Below are 24,494 nucleotides of genomic sequence, written 5' to 3'. Positions count from 1 at the left end.
GTGTCAGGAGTTATGAAATGAAAAAATGAGTCGATACCTTTAATATGAATTATGCGCGTCAGCCGCTTTCATTCATAAAAAACTCCGTGCTGTCGTCATGACAGCGATACACAAAACAACGTCCCTCAGGGCTTTAGCTCAAAAATGTGCAGATTTGGAGAAATATTGATAGATTCTCATAGATTTACATCATATTTCTATAGACAGGAATAATATTTATTGAATTTATACCCAAATATCGTAATCTTTATGAGCGTTTAGTATTCCGATACTGTGTTTTTTAATTCATACCAATAGCCTGAGGGCGCTACATGCACAATAATAGTCCATATATGGAACATGAAGAAGAGCCATGATCATGTGACATTCCAGGACGTCACTGATACACACAAAGCTAACAAGAGATCGCGCTGTAACATGCAGATACAGATGTTTTGAAGACAATAAAGATGATTGCACTGATATTTGAGTTACCTATGTTTTTCAAGCCATGCCAGGTATTTTCATAATAATAGATTATATTTATAATGTAATGCTAATCTATATAGACTATCATTGTGCAGAACACTATCCAATAGTATATTTTCTGTCTGATTTTTTTTATCTGAAGCCAAATTAGATCACAGAAGATTATTTAAAATACTCAACGTGCGTTAAAAAGTAAGTTTAGAGCACAAACATGGTTTTAATCTCATAAATTGTCGTGTATTGATGGTGTGCTAAGCTAACATGCTAGTTAGCCCTAGGTGCACCTGCTACCTAGAAGTTATACTTTTATTATTTTTTGAATGCTACCTGAAATGTGTCTTTATTCAAGAAATGCATTTGATACAGTTTAAAATGTGAGGTAAACTTTGAGAAAAGAAATTAGGGACTGAAACCCTATGAATAGCCTGTGAATAGCCAGTCGTTAGTAGCTATAATGCAGACAAAAGAAATGCATATTTCGAGCCATAACCAGGCTGGAGAGGTGTGAATGTGTGCAGGGGGAGACTGAGACTGAATGGGGATCGTCTGCACCACAAAACAATAGAGACAATATGTGATGCGATCTGGGAAAACCCGTCGGATGTCGCGCTGGGCCGTTTTCAGTAAATTCCAAAATAGTTTGAATGTCAGTTTTTTTGTCAAATTTTTTTTTCCATTAAATTATTATTCTATAACATCTTTTCTCTTATCTCTGAAAATATCTTGGCAAAATTCCCTTGTTTAGTGCAGAAAAACAGCGATTTATAGTGTCAAGCTGAAAATACTCTCTTTCTCTAATGCATTCTATGCGACCATTAACGCCTGGCAGAGGTGAAAAAAACAAAACAATCGCCGTATATCCCATACACCTGTCCGTCTCGTAACACTACAAGGATAGTTTACCTTTAAAATAAACCACATACATGTACAGTGAATGTGTATAGTGCGCATTTCGCGCCAATCCTGTTTAAACTATAACGTCACGCAGTTTCATAACAATCGCGAGATGGACGCGTCTCAACGGTGACAGTTATTTAAACCTGTTTTTCTCAAAATTCCGTTCCAGAAAATCATAGAGATCGGCCGACTTCAGATAAACATAACTTCTGCTACCAACAAGCTATGATAAAAATAAAAACAGATTTGGAAAGGGCTTGATACCAGCATCCATATGATATCAAAACCTGTAATAGGTAAAATTTCACCATGTGGTGGGTTTTCCCAGATCGCATCACATATACTGGATAGATGGTTAGAAGATGACAATAAACATCAGTAGCATTTTAGCGTCAAATCAAAATAAAGTCATTTGACATGGTCTTGAAAAACATTTAACTAAATACAGAGTTTTGGACTTATTATCTTCAGATTTTAAACATAGAATGTTTAGACATATGGCTTTAGCTGTAGTGCATTTCTAGATTGCTCCAGTGCCAACTTCAATTTTATTTTCATGAGGATGTTTCATAAAAAATAATTTCTAATAACTTTACAAAACTTTGAAGCTATTTATAACAATTGTTGTCATTATGACAATAATTAATTCTACATTTACAATAAACTGCCAGGTGTCAGCTTTCAAATGAGATCATACTTGTGCTTTTAATGCAAAGGGTTCATGAACTGTATCTGTTTCAGTTTGGGTATGTCATTTCTGGGGATTTTTCAAAAGTGGGGTTGCAGCTTAACAGGTTAAGCCTGTTTAGAGGACAACACTTTATTCTAACCTAATGCAATACATGATACCATATAGGCTACGATGGTAAAAGCTTCAGCAATTATCGTTAAATTAAAATTTGATAACGTCACATGCCTATATATATATATATATATACAGTGAGGAAAATAAGTATTTGAACACCCTGCTATTTTGCAAGTTCTCCCACTTGGAAATCATGGAGGGGTCTGAAATTGTCATCGTAGGTGCATGTCCACTGTGAGAGACACAATCTAAAAAAAAAAAATCCAGAAATCACAATATATGATTTTTTAACTATTTATTTGCATGATACAGCTGCAAATAAGTATTTGAACACCTGTCTATCAGCTAGAATTCTGACCCTCAAAGACCTGTTAGTCTGCCTTTAAAATGTCCACCTCCACTCCATTTCACCACCTCCACACTGGTGGTGGTTGAGGAGAGATCCCCTGACATGATTGTAAAGCGCTTTGGGTGTACAGTAGTACATATGAAAGCGCTATATAAATGCCCGATTCTATTCTATTCTTCTATTCCATTTATTATCCTAAATTAGATGCACCTGTTTAAGGTCGTTAGCTGCATAAAGACACCTGTCCACCCCATACAATCAGTAAGAATCCAACTACTAACATGGCCAAGACCAAAGAGCTGTCCAAAGACACTAGAGACAAAATTGTACACCTCCACAAGGCTGGAAAGGGCTACGGGGAAATTGCCAAGCAGCTTGGTGAAAAAAGGTCCACTGTTGGAGCAATCATTAGAAAATGGAAGAAGCTAAACATGACTGTCAATCTCCCTCGGACTGGGGCTCCATGCAAGATCTCACCTCGTGGGGTCTCAATGATCCTAAGAAAGGTGAGCAATCAGCCCAGAACTACACGGGAGGAGCTGGTCAATGACCTGAAAAGAGCTGGGACCACCGTTTCCAAGGTTACTGTTGGTAATACACTAAGATGTCATGGTTTGAAATCATGCATGGCACGGAAGGTTCCCCTGCTTAAACCAGCACATGTCAAGGCCCGTCTTAAGTTTGCCAATGACCATTTGGATGATCCAGAGGAGTCATGGGAGAAAGTCATGTGGTCAGATGAGACCAAAATAGAACTTTTTGGTCATAATTCCACTAAACGTGTTTGGAGGAAGAAGAATGATGAGTACCATCCCAAGAACACCATCCCTACTGTGAAGCATGGGGGTGGTAGCATCATGCTTTGGGGGTGTTTTTCTGCACATGGGACAGGGCGACTGCACTGTATTAAGGAGAGGATGACCGGGGCCATGTATTGCGAGATTTTGGGGAACAACCTCCTTCCCTCAGTTAGAGCATTGAAGATGGGTCGAGGCTGGGTCTTCCAACATGACAATGACCCGAAGCACACAGCCAGGATAACCAAGGAGTGGCTCTGTAAGAAGCATATCAAGGATCTGGCGTGGCCTAGCCAGTCTCCAGACCTAAACCCAATAGAGTATCTTTGGAGGGAGCTCAAACTCCGTGTTTCTCAGCGACAGCCCAGAAACCTGGCTGATCTAGAGAAGGATCTGTGTGGAGGAGTGGGCCAAAATCTCTCCTGCAGTGTGTGCAAACCTGGTGAAAAACTACAGGAAACGTTTGACCTCTGTAATTGCAAACAAAGGCTACTGTACCAAATATTAACATTGATTTTCTCAGGTGTTCAAATACTTATTTGCAGCTGTATCATACAAATAAATAGTTAAAAAATCATACATTGTGATTTCTGGATTATTTTTTTTTTGATTATGTCTCTCACAGTGGACATGCACCTACGATGACAATTTCAGACCCCTCCATGATTTCTAAGTGGGAGAACTTGCAAAATAGCAGGGTGTTCAAATACTTATTTTCCTCACATATATATATATACAGTTTAAAGTAGGACTATAAATAATACATAATGATTAAAAACAGCTTGAAGCAGAAATACCTTTTATATTATTTTAATGTCTCTTTATATCCTCTTATTAAGCTAAAACACATTTGAAAAATTAGTATTGTGCCCCTAAAGTTTTTAACTTACGAGCACATATGCTCCTTGGGGGAAAAAAAAGTAAGCGTCAAGCCCTGAACATCTATTCCAGATAGACCCACCCCTAAATGCAACATTAAAAACAAAGTGAAACAATCTCTTCCTGTCTAATTTGTCCGTTCTTGGCTAGAGTAAGCTGCAAAGTAGATTTTATGTTGGTGTTTATGTAGAAGGAATTATTTTAAAAAGTAAACTGAATTCTTTATGAATAATATTCTTAAGTAGGGCTGCACAATATATCGAAATTATATCAATATCGCAAATGTATATATCGCAATATGCAATAACTGGGATCATGAACAAAAGACAAAGAGAAAATCACTTACTGCTCTTGGCTGAATAACTTGTAGCTTTAATAAGAATCAGTATATTTTTAATTCATACAGTGAAAACTAAGCAGTGTTTTATTTTTACATTTGATTATTCAGTTTCTGTTGTTAAATAAACCTAATGTAGGATAACCTGAAACCTGAAACCCTAAACCCCGTGGTTTACACTGATGTTAAAATAACACTTCTTATGCTACTGTAAAACACTACTGTTCACTTTCAGAAGTTTAGGGATGTATTCTTGTCACAAAAAGAATGTGAAACAAGTATGTAGGCTATATACTTTTAAATATATTTTAAAGATAATTTGTTTATTTTATACACTTTTAGTATTATCGTATCACATATCGAATATTGCATTATTTAATGAGTTATCACATATCACATTTTTCTTCACTATTGTGCAGCCCTATTCTTAAGTTATATAAAGTGACTTATTAAATTTATTTTTATTTTTTTCAGGTATAATAGAGCATGGGCTGGCAGATTCCTCTCACTATCAGCCCCGGAGGAGCATCTCAGAGGACTTCAGTTCACCAGAAATCATATCTGCAGATGAAGAATCATTCTCCATGTCTGCTACAGATGTTACTGACATACCAAAAGAGCTTGAGGGCAGGTATGATGTCAGTGACCAGCCGGATCAATCAAAGGCTTGTAACACTGCTTTGGACACACACTACCTTCAGCCTCACACAGGAAGCTTGCTGGACTCCTCAGAGTGTGAATGGGAGACCCTGGAGCCTCATGTGATGGATGAAATGGAAGAGAATGTGGACATAGATCATTCAGAGATGTTTGACACAGATTCAGGTCTGCCAATAACAGTACAGCCACAGTCAGCCACAGGACAGGGAACGTTGACCTCAGGCATTGTATCTGGATTGCAAGAAGACCAGTATGGACTACCACTCGCTATCTTTACAAAGGTGTGCACACAAGACACATTACACTTGTTCAGTAATTATAAAAAGCTTGAATATATTTGTTAAAACTGTTTATACTATAATTAATGAAATTTGGCATGCTTTTATTTAATTCAGATTCAGAATTTGGATTAATTAAACAATAGGTAAAATGACTGTGAAGATACATTTGCATTTTTTTATTTTAGTCTAACGCAAACATTTTGCGAACGAATGCAAAATAATTGACTTTTTTTTCTTTCTTTTTTTCTCCCATTTCATATCACCATGTCCCTTTAGGGGCTCTGTAAAAAATGCAGTCGAGGTTAGTTTATAAAGTTTGCAAAGTTTTTTGCACCAAAAATGTCCAATATTTATAAAATTCACTCTCTGGGAAAACACTAGGCCGGGGTCTTACCACTTGGCACTTGCAAAAACGAAAATACAGTCCCACTGCTGTGATTGGCTAACTTCATTGCACTGTATCCACTACCCTCCTTTACAGTATCCTGTATGTTTTAAAACTTGAGATAGCAAGTACTGTGATAGAGCCATATTTATTGTTTCGCCCCAATAAAATTAGTTAATCATAAATATGCCATATGCAATTTAATAAAGTGGCAACAAAAGAAAAACCCCTCATGAAGTCAAAATGTTAGCAGACATGCACATTGAGTAGCAATGTAGTAACTGACAAAATTTCAACAAGAACGGGAATGCAGAAAAGATGCTTTTTACTCCAGAAAGTTGTTAGAACTTCTACCAACAGGGACTAACTGCTAACCAACCGAACCCTGACCACTGGATTAAACATGCAAGTTTGATTTGCATGACCTTTTGACTTCTTTGCCCTGTTTCCAGGGTTACCTGTGCATGCCATACATGGCACTCCAACAGCACCACCTGCTATCAGACATAAGTGTTCGAGGTTTTGTTGCCGGAGCGACCAACATCCTCTTCCGTCAACAGCGCCACCTAAGTGATGCCGTTGTGGACGTGAGTCCATCAACTTTTTTTTCTTTGTTCTGTAAACACTCTAATTATGGAGACAGACATATGAGATATTATTAGGTGAATCTCACAAAGCCTGTCAAGAATGTGTGCAGCTCATTTTTTTGCATTTTGACGTTATATTCATGAGAGTTAAGTCTTCTCAATTCTCATTCCTGTAATGTGTCTGGTTGGTCTACTTTTGATTGTAATTCTCTTAATTCACGATGATGATTCTCAAGATTAATGTACTATAGTCAGGAATATCATCCTGTCCAGACATTATAAATGATGAAAAAACTATTTAAAATAGCCAAATGTGTTTGGCTACGTTAGCTACAGCCAATATAACGGGAGCATAAAATAAATTCCTCAGACATACATTTTCAGAAGAATGGAGCTTATGACTTAAGACGACATAAAATAATTGCCTAATAGTTTTCTACAGCTATATAGCAGTTTTGTGTGAAAAACAGGCAGAAATTTAAGTTGTTCTTCACTGATACTTCCCCTCTGGTGAACTTTTAACTGCTGTAGCTAGGTCTCTGAGAAGATCTGATTCAAATAAAATGTATCTGATTCAAAATCATTCATCCACAAATCAGACATTACCAGAGATGTCCTTATTATGGGTAAATAACAACCTCCACGGTTCTACCATCACAGAAATGATAATGGTCAACTTGGATCATGTTGTCTAACCACTTTAAAACATTGATGTCACTGAATCGCTTTCAGAGTGCGACATTTAATCACTGTTGTGGATACCATAGAAATGAATGGGAGATTGAATATAAGCCAGTAGGCTGTAGATAAGTGATAAGCTGTTTCAAAGTCAGTTTATTCAGCTTTTTGAAGCCATCCGTTAAAATAAAACAGTAAAACAGCGTCTTGTCTCCCCACTCCAGTGTTTTTTCTTTAAAGCAAGTCTGACATTACTATTTCTTTTTACAAAGATGTAAAGAATAGATAAGACTTATTTGAAGATTTTCAGTGAACAATTACTTAAATTACCAGTATGGCTTCAGGAAACTTGGAATATAGCACAAACTGTTTGGCCACTTTTATTATGCTTTTAAGGTACTTTAGCATCCTTTCGAAAGCTTGAATGCTTTAGTCCCCATTCATTGTGACTGCTTTGAAAAGAGCGATTGGCAGTCACAGTGATGACAGAATATTTTGTTAATTTGGGTAAACTATTCTTGAATTGTCATAAAAATAATGTCATGATGCAAAACACAATACGGTGTTAATGGCCCTTAAAATAGGCTTAATTTTTGTTTGCAATGTATACACATTTTTATTTCCTTATGTTTGAAATATGAAACTGGTCTGTTTTGTAGGGAGAGGTGTTAAGTTTGTCCATGAGGCTGTTAAACCAAATATCTTCTCGGATGTACAGCTGTTGAGAGTTAATTGTTTTAAATTTGCCTGTGTGCAGGTGGATGAAGCCCGTATTCAGATCCATGACCCAGAGCTGCGCAAAATGCTGTCTTTAAGTACAGCTGATCTGCGATTCGCTGATTACCTGGTGAAACATGTCACTGAAAATAAAGAGGATGTGTTTCTTGACGGGACGGGCTGGGAGGGTGGAGACGAGTGGATAAGGGCGCAGTTTGGCCTATATGTACACTCGCTGTTATCTTCTGCTCTACAGCAAGGTGAATTACAACACACACGCATTTATATTAATTTGTGTAAAATGTTTTAGAATACCTGTTTGTATTATGAATGAACATGAATGAAGTGATGGAATAAGGGTGCATATGATGTTTTGAGTGTTGAAATGGAGACAATCTGTTATCTCCAACTTGTGATGTGATACAGTGACCCAACAATACAGCGCAAAACATCCATGCATCTAATCTCCTACAGTATGTCTATGGATGGATGGCCAGTTGATGTAACATACACACATAAACAATCACACTCATATCTAGTTTCCAGTTCACCTAACCTGCATGTCTTTGGATTGTGGGGGAAACTGTAGTACCCAGAGGAAACCAACACCAACACAGGGAGATACAATCTGCACACAGAAATGGCCTCTTGGCTCAGCCAGGACTCAAACCATTGCCCTTTTTGCTTTGAGGCGAGAGTGTTACCCATTGAGCCATATATTTGTTTAAAGGGATAGTTAACCCTAAAATGAAATTTTTCAATTTGAAAAATGAAGTCATAATTTACTCACCCTGGTGTTGTTTGTAATGCCATATGCCCTTCTTTCCTTTTCAAGGAGAATTTCTTAAAAATGTCCCACTCACTCTAGTCCATACAATGGCTGTGAATAGCGACCAACATCAAGCTTTTAAAAAAGATGCAGAATTATCACAGAATTATCACAGAATGATCCCATGCGACACGTTGCATGTATTCCATATGTTGTACATTTATCGTCTTAGCAACTAAGAATAACGAAGCGAAACGTTGCTTCGTTTTAGACGTTTAATGAAAAAAAAAAAAAAAACGGTAAATACAGCGTGTGCTTATTCAGCAAATCGTTCACAAGATGGCTCTTGCAAAAACTCTCCCGCAACCATAACAACCTTCCCGGAACCACGTGACTTTCACCATTGCTCAATGCATCTTGGGAAATGAAGTCCATTCACAAATCAATGACACATGATATGTTTTTAACCACATATGTATCTGACACATGAACTGTTAATCTTAGTGTTGTGTATTAAATGTTAACTTATTCAATTTAACTTATTAATCTTAACTTTCTTAACTATTCTTTTAAATAGTCTTCTAACAAATAAATTCTCAACATCCTCCCCCCAATAAACTACAGTTTATATAATTTCCAAAGGATACAAAAGCTGGATGGGTCTCCACAGAACAGTCCCTGAACTCGTGTGAACTGCACATGACCTCACAAGGCCATCGCGACCTGGAAACAGTTCCTCAATTCTTCCTAGCCTCCAGCTCTGTCTTGGGGTGTTATCTTCTCCGATGAGTGCAACATCTCCGACCTTCAGCAGAGAAGGCTGTGGGGTGTCGCAGCGATGAGCCGACTTCAAATCCAGCAAATATTCTCTCCGCCATCGGTTCCAGATGTTGGTCATAAGTCTTTGTCTGTAGCGCCACCTCCTGTTCATCTCCTCCTTGTTCGCTGTTGGATGGTTAGTCTCAGCTGGACATGGCTTAGGAGGCAAGCAGGTCAGTCTCTGACCCACCAAGAAGTGAGCAGGTGTCAGTGGCTCTGGCTCATCCACATCACTGTGCACATACAGTGAGGAAAATAAGTATTTGAACACCCTGCTATTTTGCAAGTTCTCCCACTTAGAAATCATGGAGGGGTCTGAAATTGTCATCGTAGGTGCATGTCCACTGTGAGAGACATAATCAAAAAAAAAAAAAAAAGAATTCACAATGTATGATTTTTTTAACTATTTATTTGTATGATACAGCTGCAAATAAGTATTTGAACACCTGAGAAAATCAATGTTAATATTTGGTACAGTAGCCTTTGTTTGCAATTACAGAGGTCAAACGTTTCCTGTAGTTTTTCACCAGGTTTGCACACACTGCAGGAGGGATTTTGGCCCACTCCTCCACACAGATCTTCTCTAGATCAGTCAGGTTTCTGGGCTGTCGCTGAGAAACACGGAGTTTGAGCTCCCTCCAAAGATACTCTATTGGGTTTAGGTCTGGAGACTGGCTAGGCCACGCCAGAACCTTGATATGCTTCTTACAGAGCCACTCCTTGGTTATCCTGGCTGTGTGCTTCGGGTCATTGTCATGTTGGAAGACCCAGCCTCAACCCATCTTCAATGCTCTAACTGAGGGAAGGAGGTTGTTCCCCAAAATCTCGCAATACATGGCCCCGGTCATCCTCTCCTTAATACAGTGCAGTCACCCTGTCCCATGTGCAGAAAAACACCCCCAAAGCATGATGCTACCACCCCCATGCTTCACAGTAGGGATGGTGTTCTTGGGATGGTACTCATCATTCTTCTTCCTCCAAACACGTTTAGTGGAATTATGACCAAAAAGTTCTATTTTGGTCTCATCTGACCACATGACTTTCTCCCATGACTCCTCTGGATCATCCAAATGGTCATTGGCAAACTTAAGACGGGCCTTGACATGTGTTGGTTTAAGCAGGGGAACCTTCCGTGCCATGCATGATTTCAAACCATGACGTCTTAGTGTATTACCAACAGTAACCTTGGAAACGGTGGTCCCAGCTCTTTTCAGGTCATTGACCAGCTCCTCCCGTGTAGTTCTGGGCTGATTGCTCACCTTTCTTAGGATCATTGAGACCCCACGAGGTGAGATCTTGCATGGAGCCCCAGTCCGAGGGAGATTGACAGTCATGTTTAGCTTCTTCCATTTTCTAATGATTGCTCCAACAGTGGACCTTTTTTCACCAAGCTGCTTGGCAATTTCCCCGTAGCCCTTTCCAGCCTTGTGGAGGTGTACAATTTTGTCTCTAGTGTCTTTGGACAGCTCTTTGGTCTTGGCCATGTTAGTAGTTGGATTCTTACTGATTGTATGGGGTGGACAGGTGTCTTTATGCAGCTAACGACCTCAAACAGGTGCATCTAATTTAGGATAATAAATGGAGTGGAGGTGGACATTTTAAAGGCAGACTAACAGGTCTTTGAGGGTCAGAATTCTAGCTGATAGACAGGTGTTCAAATACTTATTTGCAGCTGTATCATACAAATAAATAGTTAAAAAATCATATATTGTGATTTCTGGATATTTTTTTTTTAGATTATGTCTCTCACAGTGGACATGCACCTACGATGACAATTTCAGACCCCTCCATGATTTCCAAGTGGGAGAACTTGCAAAATAGCAGGGTGTTCAAATACTTATTTTCCTCACTGTAAGTGAGCGGCCTAGAATTTATTATGGCTTCAGCTTCAGTCAGAATGGTGCACGTTTCTTCAAAGTTGAGTTTAGCTCTGCCTAGCACTTTTCTGAGAATAATTTTGACTGACCTTATCAGCCGCTCCCAGAATCCGCCCCACCAGGCTGCTCTTTCAGCGATGAACCGACAGGTGATGTCCTTCTCTGAGAAGAACTCCCGTAGCTGTGGATCTTTAATGCCTTTCCAGAGCACCTTCAAATTTTGATCAGCTCTCTTGAACGTCTTGGCGTTATCTGAATAAATCACCTTGCATAATCCTCTTCTTGAGATGAATCTTTTCAACGCTAGCAGGAAGTTCTCTGTAGACATATCTGAGACCAGCTCTAAGTGCACTGCTCTGGTTAAAGCACAAGTGAACAGTGCTATATACGCTTTTGTCATAACGTTCTGTGTCTTCACATAGAGTGGCCCTGCGAAGTCCACACCAGTGGTCTCAAATGGCGGTGACTCTGTTATTCTGTCTCTTGGCAGTGGTGCGGTAGTCTGCTGTCCAGCCTTTGCATTGAATCTCTTGCAGAGTACACATCTGGACACAACCTTCTTCACTACCTGTCGTGCCCTCAAAATCCAATATTTCTCTCTTGTCTGCACTAAAGTGTCTCGTACACCCGCATGCATTATCTTCTCATGTTCATACTGCACCAACATTTCTGTGTATCGGTGGTTGTTGGGCAAAATCCATGGGTGCTTTTCTCTGTAAGAGAGATCCGAATGCTGGAGCCTTCCTCCCACACTGAGCAGCTCACCTTCATCCAGAAATGGTTTTAGCTCTCGGATTCTGGAGTCAGTGTTGGGAAATTTCCCTGCTTTCAGCAGATCAATTTCAGAGCTGAAACTCTGGTTTTGAATCACCTTTATCCAGTGTTTTCCTGCTTCATTCAGCTCTTCTGCCGTCAGTTCACCACTGATTTTTGTGCTTGAGCGGGTGTTGGTGATAAACCTCTTTATCCAGGCTGTCACCCGGAGCACTGCTTTTAGTTTGCTGTACTCCTCCAGACATAAAACAGGGCTTAAGAAGTCTTGGTCTTGCTTAACAATCTGTACAGCAATCTAGTATTTGGATCTGAGTTCAGACTTTACCTCATCTTCCTGAACATCTTCCTGAGTGCTCTCTGACTGATCAGGTGACATCAGAACACAAGGCCCATTCCACCACAATGTGCTCTGCTTCAGCTCCTGCACAGTTAGGCCTCTGGTGGGGAGGTCAGCTGGATTCATTTTCCCTTTGCAGTGAGACCATGACTGTGGGTCAGTTAGAGACTGGATTTCTGTGACTCTATTTGCTACAAACTGTTTCCACTTATGAGCAGAACCACAAATCCAATGCAGCACTATCATTGAGTCTGTCCATAGTCTGAGTTGTGTCTTGTCTAGCTGCAGTGCTTTCCTGAGGGTGTTCCCCAGCCTGGCTGCTATTACAGCACCCATTAGCTCCAGGCGTGGCAGTGTCATCCTTTTGAGTGGCGCCACTCTGGACTTGGATGCAACCAGGCTTATGGTCACTTCTCCATCCTTTGTTTCCCCTTGAAGATAAGCAACTGCACTATAAGCCCTTTCACTCGAGTCACAGAACACATGTAGCTTTAACTCTTGACCGTCCTGCTGTGGCATGCGTTTTTGGTACCATCGTGGGATTGAGACCTGATGCAGTTGAGGGAGCTCTGAACACCACTGTTGCCACTTCTTCGTCAGATCAGGTGGCAGCTCATCGTCCCACTTGAGCCCTCTCTCCCACATCTCTTGGAACAAGCACTTAATCCTGATGGTGAAGGGAGTCAGGAATCCTAGAGGGTCAAAAATGCGAGCAGAAGACCGCAGAACACTTCGTTTTGTGTTTTCTCTTTCTTTCAGAATATCAAGCAGCCCCCTGAGGTCGAAAACAAAATCATCAGTGGCCGGTCTCCACACCATACCCAGCACCTTCAGCACAGACCCGTGTGATTCTGGTTGCACAGCACAATCCATCAAGCTCTTCTGCCATTTTTCTTTGAGCTCAGGAGAGTTTGTCATCCATTTACATAGCTCCATGCCTGCAGCAGACATAATGTTCCTGGCTGTTGTTGTCACTGTATGTGCCTCTGTCACCTCACTTGCACTTGAAATAAAATCATCGACATAGAGTGAGGAGCTGAGGACTTCTACCACTTGTGGGTGTTCTAACTCATACTGTCTTAAATGCTTCCTAATGGTGGCTGCGAGTAAGAATGGGCTTGATGAAGCTCCAAACACCACTCTCGTCATTCTGAGCATGCGCAGCGCCACATCCTTCTCCTCTGTTGGTGGTCCTATGAACCACAGAAATCTTACAGCGTCCCGATTTCTTTCCGCGAGTGAAATCTGCAAAAATGCTTTCTTGATATCTGCCATATATGCGATTTCATGCAGTCTAAATTTGATCAAAATACTCATCAGATCTGGATTCAGATTGGGACCTGTTAAGAGACTTCGTGACTGTTCTATCTTCGTGGGATGACGCATCAAACACAACCCGCAGTTTCGTTGTCGGCTTATCCTCTCTCAATACAGCGTGATGAGGTAAGTAATATGTCTGACTGCCTTGTGGTGATGCATGCTCCCTTGTCACATCCTCAGCCATTCCTTGTTTTAAGTAGTCCTCCACAACTTCATTGTATCTGCTGTAGAGTGTGACATCCTTGCTTAGTTTACTTTTCAAACTCTCAAGTCTCTTTTTTGCGATGCGGTAATTGTCTTGAAGTGGAGGATGATGTTGTCGCCATGGCAACTCCACTTGGTAACGCCCATCCTTGAAGATGGAGGTTTCCTCGAACCGCTGCAACGCTTCTACATCCTCTGGGCTCTCAGACTTCTCACTTGTGATGCCCAGGGACTCAAGCTCCCAGAATGCATGCAGCTGTTTATCAATCTGTGCATCCTCACTAAGCTGAATATGCATGCAGGTAGTCTCTGTCATGCTGGACACTGCTACTGGGCCTTGCACTGCCCATCCGAAAGTGGTCTCTAGTGCCACTAGGCTCTTTGTCAGTCTCTCTACTCTGCCTGATACTATCTGCCAGTAATAATCAGAGCCAATTAGCACAGAAAGTTCAGGTTTATCATCTCCAGCACAGTCTGCTAGTTGAAGACCTCTGCTTTCCATTTCCCTTTGTATATGTTCACCAGGCACTTTCATCAGCGCTGTGCACACTTTGGGGGTGACAACTGCCTCGATTTCAATTCCCTGCTGTTTATCCCATACATTCTCCAAGCTGAGCTTCACTATGTTGCGACTCACCGTTGTTGGAGCAGAGGAGCCAAATGTGTGAAGAGTAAGTGTCCCTTGTCTAGTAACAGGTAGCTGCAGCGCCTTCACCACATTCTCATGCACAAAACTCCCCTGACTGCCTCCATCTAGCAAGCAGCGGACCATCTTCCTGCTTGTGGGTCCTACGACCCATGCCTTGGCAGTTTGTAGCAGCACAGTGTTCTCAATGTCAGGTTTGTCTTTCTCTGCTTGGGGAATCACTGAGGAAATAACAGTGTCAATGTTGGCAGCCGCAGCAGGTGGAGATGCCTCATTTTTCTCACAAATGGCTGCATGATGCCTGCCTCCACATGTGGCACATGACATGCCCTTTGACCTGCAAAACCTGGCAATGTGTTTGGACTCCAGACACACAAAGCACCTGCCAAGCTTCTTCAGTTTTTCCTTGCGTGCTGACACCGGGTGGTCTGGACATTTTTCAGATTTGTGTTCAGTGCTATCACATTTTCTGGTCAGCAATGTGTAGTGCAGCTGCAGATGTCATGCTTGGTTTCTTTAATTTCACAGCACTGGCTGAATATGATTTGCTGCACGTTTTGTTAGCAGACTGGTTTTCTCTCTGGTTGTATGATTTCATCATTTGTAAAGTTCTCTCTCGGCTCTGAACCTCTTTCTGCAGGAACTTCAACACATTAGGCACATTCCACTCATCATCATCCCCTCTGTGACGGCTGTATTCAAGAGTCATGTCGTCTGGCATCATCTGGAGTAATATTGGGCACAACATACCGCCATAGGTGTCTGATACCACTCCCAATGACTCTAGGCTTCTGATTTGAATTGCACAGTCATCATATAACTGCCTTAATGCACTGACATCAGATGATTTCTTTACAGGAGTGAGATTCAGAAGCTTTGACATGTGAGCATTTACAATGAGATCTTTCCTTCCAAATCTGCTTTGGAGAATATCAACTGCAGCATCATAGTTACTGTCTGTCAGTGTGAGTCCTGCTACTGCCTTTGCAGCCGTTCCAGTAAGGTAAGTTTTCAGGTAAGTAAACTTTTCTTTTTTGCAAAGTGCATTGTTGCTATGAATAGCAGTCTCATACTGGCTCCAAAATTCCTGCCATACACTAACATCTCCGCTAAACTTCTCAATTTGTAGCTTGGGCAGTCTCACTGTTGGTTTGTTTGCGCTACCATCACTTGACTGAGCAGGCCGTGGGTTACTCACAGTCTCATGTTCTCGGATCACTCGGTGAGCGCGCGCTTTCATCTCGATGACGCGGTCTCTGAATTCCTCTGCGAGTACAATCTCCGCCTCCACGTCCTCCAGCGAAGTGTGTTCCTCCACTATGCTGTCCAGCTCGCGCAAACTGTCCTCCTTTGCTGACAATACGGCTAACATGTCCCGCACGCGGTCGATATCCTTGTCTTCCTTTAATAATTCAACGTCGATCTGGTTCAGCAGTCTCGTTGTGGAACTCTGTATCGTCCGACGCTTTCTTTTGGACTTTTCAAGTTGTTCCACACCGGCCGGTCGCTCTTCGTTATCTTCGTACATTTGTACATTTATTGTACAAATTTTGTACATTTATCGTCTTAGCAACTAAGAATAACGAAGCGAGACGTTGCTTTTAGGAAAACCGTAAACCGACGTTTTAGACGTTTAATGAAAAAAAAACAAAGGTAAATACAGCGTGTGCTTATTCAGCAAATCGTTCACAAGATGGCTCTTGCAAAAACTCTCCCGCAACCATAACAACCTTCCCGGAACCACGTGACTTTCACCATTGCTCAATGCATCTTGGGAAATGAAGTCCATTCACAAATCAGTGACACATGATATGTTTTTAACCACATATGTATCTGACACATGAACTGTTAATCTTAGTGTTGTGTATTAAATGTTAACTTATTCAATTTAACTTATTAATCTTAACTTTCTTAACTATTCTTTTAAATAGTCTTCTAACAAATAAATTCTCAACACCATATTGCATATGTTCTGGGGATGTACGATAGGGTTTGGTGGAAAAATAAACCGAAATTTAATGTATTATTTAACAAAAATCCTTCTGACCTTGGCAGTAGGTCTGTGCACGGTGCACGTTTATAACACTCTATTAGCACCGCCGTTCACTCTGACTCAACCAAAAAAAAGCACACAAGTTGTGAAAAATCAAGATTAATAAAAATGCAACATGTAATACACTCCTAGAAATCCCCAAAAACGTATCCGTGTACTCTCTTCACCAAGTTAAACATATCCGAACCAGAACTCCAGGTCTCAGGTGACAGTCAGAATTGACAGATGTGAATGCGATAAAACAACAGATATATTCACTTCAAAGAAGAAAGTACATGGATTGTATTTCATGTCGTGCTTTTATTCATCTTGATTTCTTGTGTGATTTTTCTGGGCGAATCGAAGTTAACTGCGGCACTAATAAGTGTCACGAATGCTTGCCAATCAGGATTTTCATTAAATAATACAATAAATTTTGATACAATAAAATTTAGGGTTTTTCACCAAACCCTATTGTACACCCCAGAACACTTGGGATATATTACACGTGTCATATCACCATTATGTGATACTTTTGCATCTTCTTTTTTTTTAAAAAAGCTTCATGCTGGTCGCTGTTCACTGCCATTTTATGGATGAGCGCAAGCGGGACATTTAAAAAAAAAAATCTGTTTTTGTGGTCCGAAAAAGAAAGTAGGCATAATACATTAGAACAACACCAGGGTGAGTAAATGATGACTTAATTTTCATTTTAGGGTGAACTATCCCTTTAAATCATCTGTTATCTTTGCCTTAGAATATCACTATTTTACCACATCCAGGAATTCAGTGCCCCTTTTGTTTAAATTTTTTATTTATTTTTTATAAACAAGGTCAAGTTACCAACTGAACACATCACTCCAGGTTCATGTACGTGTACTGTTGTGTCATTGTGACTCTTAGGTTTTATTTCGGTTTTTTGTTGAATATTGTTTGTTATCAGATCATGAGCGGCTGTTGGCGGATTATGGAGCTGCGTTCACATCTGCCTGGAAAATCACACACAACTACAGACTGTGGATCAGCAACAAGCATCCAGCAATGGCCGAGATCACTCCAGGGTATGAGAACTGAGACAAATCAGAATAGATTACTTGCAGTAATTCTGCTACTGCTTATATAATTTTTATAGTTTGCCAAAATAAAGTCAACCATATTTTTAAAAGGAGCTGGCTCATTCAGAAAAATATGTGAGACTTGGGATGGTGGTAACACATTTTGCTTTAACATTTATAAATCATTAGTGTTGTTTTTTTGTCTCAAACTTTTATATTTATATTCCCACTATCAGGAGTTGTAACAGAAGTCTGGGTGAGTTGTAACCACCCTAGTGGAATTTATTTGTATGTACTTTAGTATAACTAAATGTATTTGTGGCACGCTATAAATTGGTATACTTAAAGTCTGTTAAATTGGAAAAGTAATTTTGTACTAAATGCATTTTAGTTGTCCAAAAGCATTGCTGAACTTCAGCTGAAGTTGTATTAAATATACTTGTTTGTACTAAAGTAAAACTATTTCAAATAGGCTACAATAAAGTAATCTTTAAAATAATGGCACAGCAATGTCACACTTCTAGTATCTGTAAAACCGCATTCTTCCATCTTAAAAATATATATAAATTACGTCATATGCTCTCAATGACAAATGCGGAACAATTAGTTCATGCGTTCATGACATCAAGGCTAGATAATTGTAAAGCTATTATGGGTGGTTGCCCTGCACGCTTAATAAATAAACTACAGCTGATCCAAAACGCAGCAGATAGAGTTCTTTCTAGAACCAGGAAGTATGACCATATCAGCCCGGTTCTGTCAACACTGCATTGGCTCCCTATTAAACATTGTATAAATGTAAAAATATTGCTGATTACTTACAAAGCACTAAATGGTTTAGCTCCGCAGTACTTGAGCGAGCTCTTAACGCATAATAATCCTTCACGTCTATTGCAATCTCAAAATTCCGGCCAGTTGATATTACCTACAATATCAAAATCGACTGCTGGCGGTAGATCCTTTTCCTATTTAGCACCAAAACTTTGAAACAGTCTTCCTAACATTGTCCGGGAAGCAGACACACTCTGTCAGTTTAAATCTAGACTAAAAACACATCTCTTTGGCCTAGCATACACATAACACATTATAAACTTCTATAATTCAGTGTTAGGCTGCATAGATTAGGTCAGCCGGAACCGGGAACACTTTCCATAAATCCTGATGTATTCGTTACATCATAAGAATGGCGTCTATGCAAATATTAGTCTCTCTGTTTATCCCGAGGTTTAACGCAGTCCACCGGAGTGAAGTGTCAACTAGTCTCTCCCCTCTGAAGACCTCCTTCCCTTCCCTTTACCTCTGTACAGATAAAACGTTGTCAAAATAGTTACGGTTCACATGGCTACGCGGAGGCGATAAAGAATTTATCCCGAAAAGTTATTTGTTGAGGTCAGTTTGTAAAGAAAGACTACACGCCTGCGCACATATATATATTCAAACGCGCATACCTATAGACTAAACACGTAATATGCATGTGCATGCCGTCAGCGTTTTCACAGGTTCACGTTTTTGAAGTTTGCACAGAGGTAACTTTTTTTGCAAAATATTTCAAGGCTTGCACCTTGGAACCTATTTCTACGTTCTTGAGCCACCAGGCACTGTTGTGCGAATGAGCGGGCCAGAGCGCGTTAAGGGTTTTCTTTTAGAACAGTGTCGTGTTAGCGGCCCCTAAGTTAATAACTATGATCTTTGCAACGGAAGTGAATCTTTAGCTGGACAATACATTTATTCTAGAGCTGTTACTTTAATTAAGTTGGCTTGAGAGAGCCAACTTACTGAAATCCTATTTAAACTTATTAAGTTGGCTTGGAAAAGCCAACTTACTGATATTGTACTTAAACTTATTAAGTTGGCTTGAGAAAGCCAACTTACTGATATTGTACTTAAACTTATTAAGTTGGCTTGAGAAAGCCAACTTACTGATATTGTACTTAAACTTATTATTAAGTTGGCTTGAGAAAGCCAACTTACTGATATTGTACTTAAACTTATTAAGTTGGCTTGAGAAAGCCAACTTACTGATATTGTACTTAAACATATTATTAAGTTGGCTTGAGAAAGCCAACTTACTGATATTGTACTTAAACTTATTATTATTATTCTTCTGTGAAAAACTGTTGACTCAAACTCGTCCTAGAGCTTTAACTCTACATACTCCAAACTCGGCTCAGACACTCAAACTGATCTGAAGTTAGTTGCTATATCTTTTCAGACTGATCAGACTTACGGTTTTCCTACGAATGACGATCAAAACTCGGAAAAACTCCCATTGACTTACATTGGGGAGTTCTAAAAAATTCAAATCCAGATTCAAACTCACCAAACGACAAAAATTCAAATCTAAACACCTTGAAGACTAAACCAAACTGCCGTTCTATATATATTAGCCAAAGAAACTAATTTAAACTAATAAACTCTAATCTCATACACTTATAAACTAATTAACTTAAATTTAATAACTAATTAACTAATAAACTTATGAATTCATAGACTTATGAACTCTTAAACTCATAAATTAATAAACTCTGAACTCTAAACTCATTTAAACTTATAAACTCTAAACTCAAAAACTCGTACACTTATAAACTCTAAACTCATAAACTCTGAGTGTGTGTGTGTGTGTCTGAGTGAGTGTGTGAGCGAGGTAGTCTGAGTGTGTGTGTGTGTGTGTGTGTGTGTGTGTGTGTTTGTGTTTATCTATCTAACTTATTTATATATCTATCATAAACTTCAAACTACTTTAAACTACTTTAAACTTCAAACCACTTTAAACTTCTTAAGTTTAATGCTTCCAGTTCCCAAGCAACTCCATAGCAACCAAATTTGAGTACCCTAGCAACCGTTTTGCAAGACCTATATCTCTGTATCAGAACATCGTATAGAGGTGAGTTTTGGCTCTTTTGACTCATGCTAGCAAACAGCACTTCCAACATGCTACACATGCTAGCAGTGAATAGCTACATGCTAATAGCAATTAGTTAAGTGTTAAATCATGCCAAGATCATGCTAAGAACTCTATAAAAACTCCATAGTAACCATCTGTGACAACTACCAACCACCTAGTAACACCATATCAACCGCCCTGAATACCATAGCAACCACCCAGAACACCCTAGCAACCCCCTAGCAACCACCCAGAACACCCTAGCAACCACCCAAAATACCCTAGCAACCACCCAAAAGACCCTAGCAACCACCCAAAACACCCTAGCAACCGCCTAGCAACCACCCAAAAGACCCTAGCAACCACCTAGCAACCACCCAAAATATCCTAGCAACCACCCAAAAGACCCTAGCAACCACCCAAAATATCCTAGCAACCACCCAAAACACCCTAGCAACCGCCTAGCAACCACCGAAAATATCCTAGCAACCGCCTAGCAACCACCCAAAAGACCCTAGCAACTACCCAAAATATCCTAGCAACCGCCTAGCAACTACCCAAAAGACCCTAGCAACCACCCAGAACACCCTAGCAACCGCCTAGCAACCACCCAGAATACCCTAGCAACCACCCAAAAGACCCTAGCAACCACACAAAAGACCCTAGCAACCACCCAAAATATCCTAGCAACCACCCAAAACACCCTAGCAACCGCCTAGCAACCACCCAAAATACCCTAGCAACCACCCAGAACACCCTAGCAACGACCCAAAATACCCTAGCAACCACCCAAAAGACCCTAGCAACCACCCAAAATATCCTAGCAACCACCCAAAACACCCTAGCAACCGCCTAGCAACCACCCAAAAGACCCTAGCAACCACCCAAAATATCCTAGCAACCACCCAAAACACCCTAGCAACCGCCTAGCAACCACCGAAAATATCCTAGCAACCGCCTAGCAACCACCCAAAAGACCCTAGCAACTACCTAAAATATCCTAGCAACCGCCTAGCAACTACCCAAAAGACCCTAGCAACCACCCAAAATATCCTAGCAACCGCCTAGCAACCACCCAAAAGACCCTAGCAACCACCAGAAATATCCTAGCAACCGCCTAGCAACCACCCAGAATACCCTAGCAACCACCCAAAACAGCCTAGCAACCACCCAAAACACCCTAGCAACCGCCTAGCAACCACCGAAAATATCCTAGCAACCGCCTAGCAACCACCCAAAAGACCCTAGCAACTACCTAAAATATCCTAGCAACCGCCTAGCAACTACCCAAAAGACCCTAGCAACCACCCAAAATATCCTAGCAACCGCCTAGCAACCACCCAAAAGACCCTAGCAACCACCAGAAATATCCTAGCAACCGCCTAGCAACCACCCAGAATACCCTAGCAACCACCCAAAACAGCCTAGCAACCACCCAGAACACCCTAGCAACCGCCTAGCAACCACCCAGAATACCCTTGCAACCACCTAGAACACCCTAGCAACCACCCAAAATACCCTAGCAACCACCCAAAAGACCCTAGCAACCATCCAGGACACCCTAGCAACCACCTAGCAACCACCCAGAACACCCTAGCAACTGCCCAAAATACCCTAGCAACACCATAGCAATCACCCATAACATCCTCGCAACCGCCTAGCAAAAAACTTTCTGGTCCAAACTTTCTCAAGCCAACTTAAAGTTTGTCTCGACGAACTTTCGCATCTAGTTAGTGGTGCTTTTTTAAAAGCATCACTATTGTTATTGCTCATACTTATTATTCTTCTTCTTATTATTCCGGACAAAAGTTTGGCGATTAATGCGCCCCGCACCGTTTGTCTCAGACCCCTGAATGAGGTGTCAAATCGACCGGCTCATTGAGGAGAGGTGTGCTATGACTTTTCTAAGCGATCGGGTGTACGATGTTCGCACAGCGGACGAAAAAGCGGCCAAAAAAGTCCCATTGACTTAACATGGGGAGTTCTAAAAACATTTGAATCCCAACCGACGTTTTCACACACACAGACTCCAAAGGGCCTGTCACCCCTGCATCTCTCCCTCTCTCTCTCTCCCTCAGAGGATTTATATTATCAAGCAGCCAATAAGTAATGGCCTAAAATCTTCATAGCCACACCCTAGCAACCAGTTTTAGAACCCTAGCAACCACTAAGAGCTCCCTAGAAACCACCCTTAACCAAAAAAAAACCATTTTTTAATTATTTTTTTATTTTTTACAGCAATATTACACTCGTGGCCTTGCGATATCGCTCCATGCTTGTACCTATTCGGCCATAGGCACGAGGCCGCAGGCCGAGTGCCGTACTGAAGGCACTCGTTATTAACGATTTTAAGAACTCTATAAAAACTCCATAGTAACCACATTTTTGACAACTACCAACCACCTAGTAACACCATAGCAACTACCAAAAATACCTTAGCAACCACCCTGAACACCATAGCAACGTCTAGAAACGCTCTAGTAGATCTTAGAAACACGAAGGTGGTCTCGTTTCACTCAGGGCATCAAATGGCAAATCATGAATCACCTGAACCCTCCCTAGCAACCATTGTCGAGCACCTTAGCAACCAAAATCCTAGAGGGATATCTTCTATTCTGAATATCACAGAGGCATGGGAGTTGGTTTATATCATTCATACTGAAAAGCAGCCTTTGCAGTTTCATCATTCATCATCACTGCCAAGCCACTCCATAGCAACCAAACAGAGTACCCTAGCAACTATTTAGCAAGACCTATATCTCTGTATCAGAGCATCGTATAGAGATGGGGGTTGGTTTATAAAATTCATTGTGACAAAAAGCCTTTGGAGTTTCATGATTGGCAGCTGCCAAGCCACTCCCTAGCAACCAATCAGAGTACCATAGCAACCAAAATCCAAAGAGGGAAATCTTCCAGTCTGAATGTCACAGAGGCATGGGAGTTGGTTTATATCATTCATAGTAACAAAAAGTCTTTGCAGTTTCATCAATGGCAGCTGTCAAGCAACTCCATAGCAACCAAAAAGATTACCCTAGCAACCAAAATCCAAAGAGGGATATCTTCCATTCTGAATGTCACAGAGGCATGGGAGTTGGTTTATATCATTCATAGTGACAAGAAGCCTTTGCAGTTTCATCAATGGCAGCTGTCAAGCAACTCCATAGCAACCAAAAAGATTACCCTAGCAATCAAAATTCAAAGCGGGATATCTTCCATTCTGAAAGTCACAGAGGCATGGGAGTTGGATTATAACATTCATATTGAGAAGCCCCCTTTGGAATTTCATCATTGGCAGCTGTCAAGTAACTCCATAGCAACCAAACAGAGTACCCTAGTAACCAAAATCCAAAGAGGGATATCTTCCATTCTGAAAGTCACACAGGCATGGGAGTTGGTTTATATCATTCATAATGACAAGCAGCCTCTGGAGTTTCATGATTGGCAGCTGCCAAGCCACTCTCTAGCAACCAAACAGAGTACCCTAGCAACCAAATACCAAAGAGGGATATCTTCCATTCTGAATATCACAGAGGCATGGGAGTTGCTTTAAATCATTCATACTGACAATCAGCCTTTGGAGTTTCATGATTGGCACCTGCCAAGACACTCCCTGGCAACCAAACAGAGGACCCTATCAACCGTTTATCAAGACCCATGTCTCTGCATCAGAACATCATACAGAGATGGGGGTTGGCTCTTTTGTTTTGGTTGGGAAACAGTCTGTAAATTTCACCATGGTAACTTTGTATTCACACCCTAGCAACCGTTTACAGCCACATAGCAACCATATTGCAACATATAGAAGCCTTATTTCAGCTCCACAACATCGTACAGACATGATTGTTGGCTCATATGCAATCATGTACAACATCCTAGCAACCGAGTGGCAAATTTTGCCACTGCAAGCACCACTTCACATTTTATTCAGGAAATGTAC

General features: G+C 40.7%; 1 protein-coding gene across 2 annotated transcripts in view; it reads left to right on the top strand.

The window, feature by feature from the left end:
- The window catches only part of avl9 (AVL9 homolog (S. cerevisiase)), a 131,653-nt gene that overhangs the window by 33,554 nt on the left and 73,605 nt on the right, over positions 1-24,494 (top strand). For both annotated transcript variants that reach the window (XM_084435157.1, XM_084435156.1), the window contains 4 exons: positions 5,007-5,473; positions 6,311-6,445; positions 7,881-8,100; positions 17,562-17,679. In XM_084435157.1, coding sequence (XP_084291283.1) covers positions 5,007-5,473; positions 6,311-6,445; positions 7,881-8,100; positions 17,562-17,679 — 940 coding nt within the window. The remainder of the gene's footprint in view (positions 1-5,006; positions 5,474-6,310; positions 6,446-7,880; positions 8,101-17,561; positions 17,680-24,494) is intronic.

Source organism: Rutilus rutilus, assembly GCF_951802725.1.
Source record: "Rutilus rutilus genome assembly, chromosome: 16".
Lineage (NCBI taxonomy): Eukaryota > Metazoa > Chordata > Actinopteri > Cypriniformes > Leuciscidae > Rutilus > Rutilus rutilus.
Note: the sequence above shows the minus strand (reverse complement) of the source record. Positions and strands in the feature narration are given on the sequence as shown.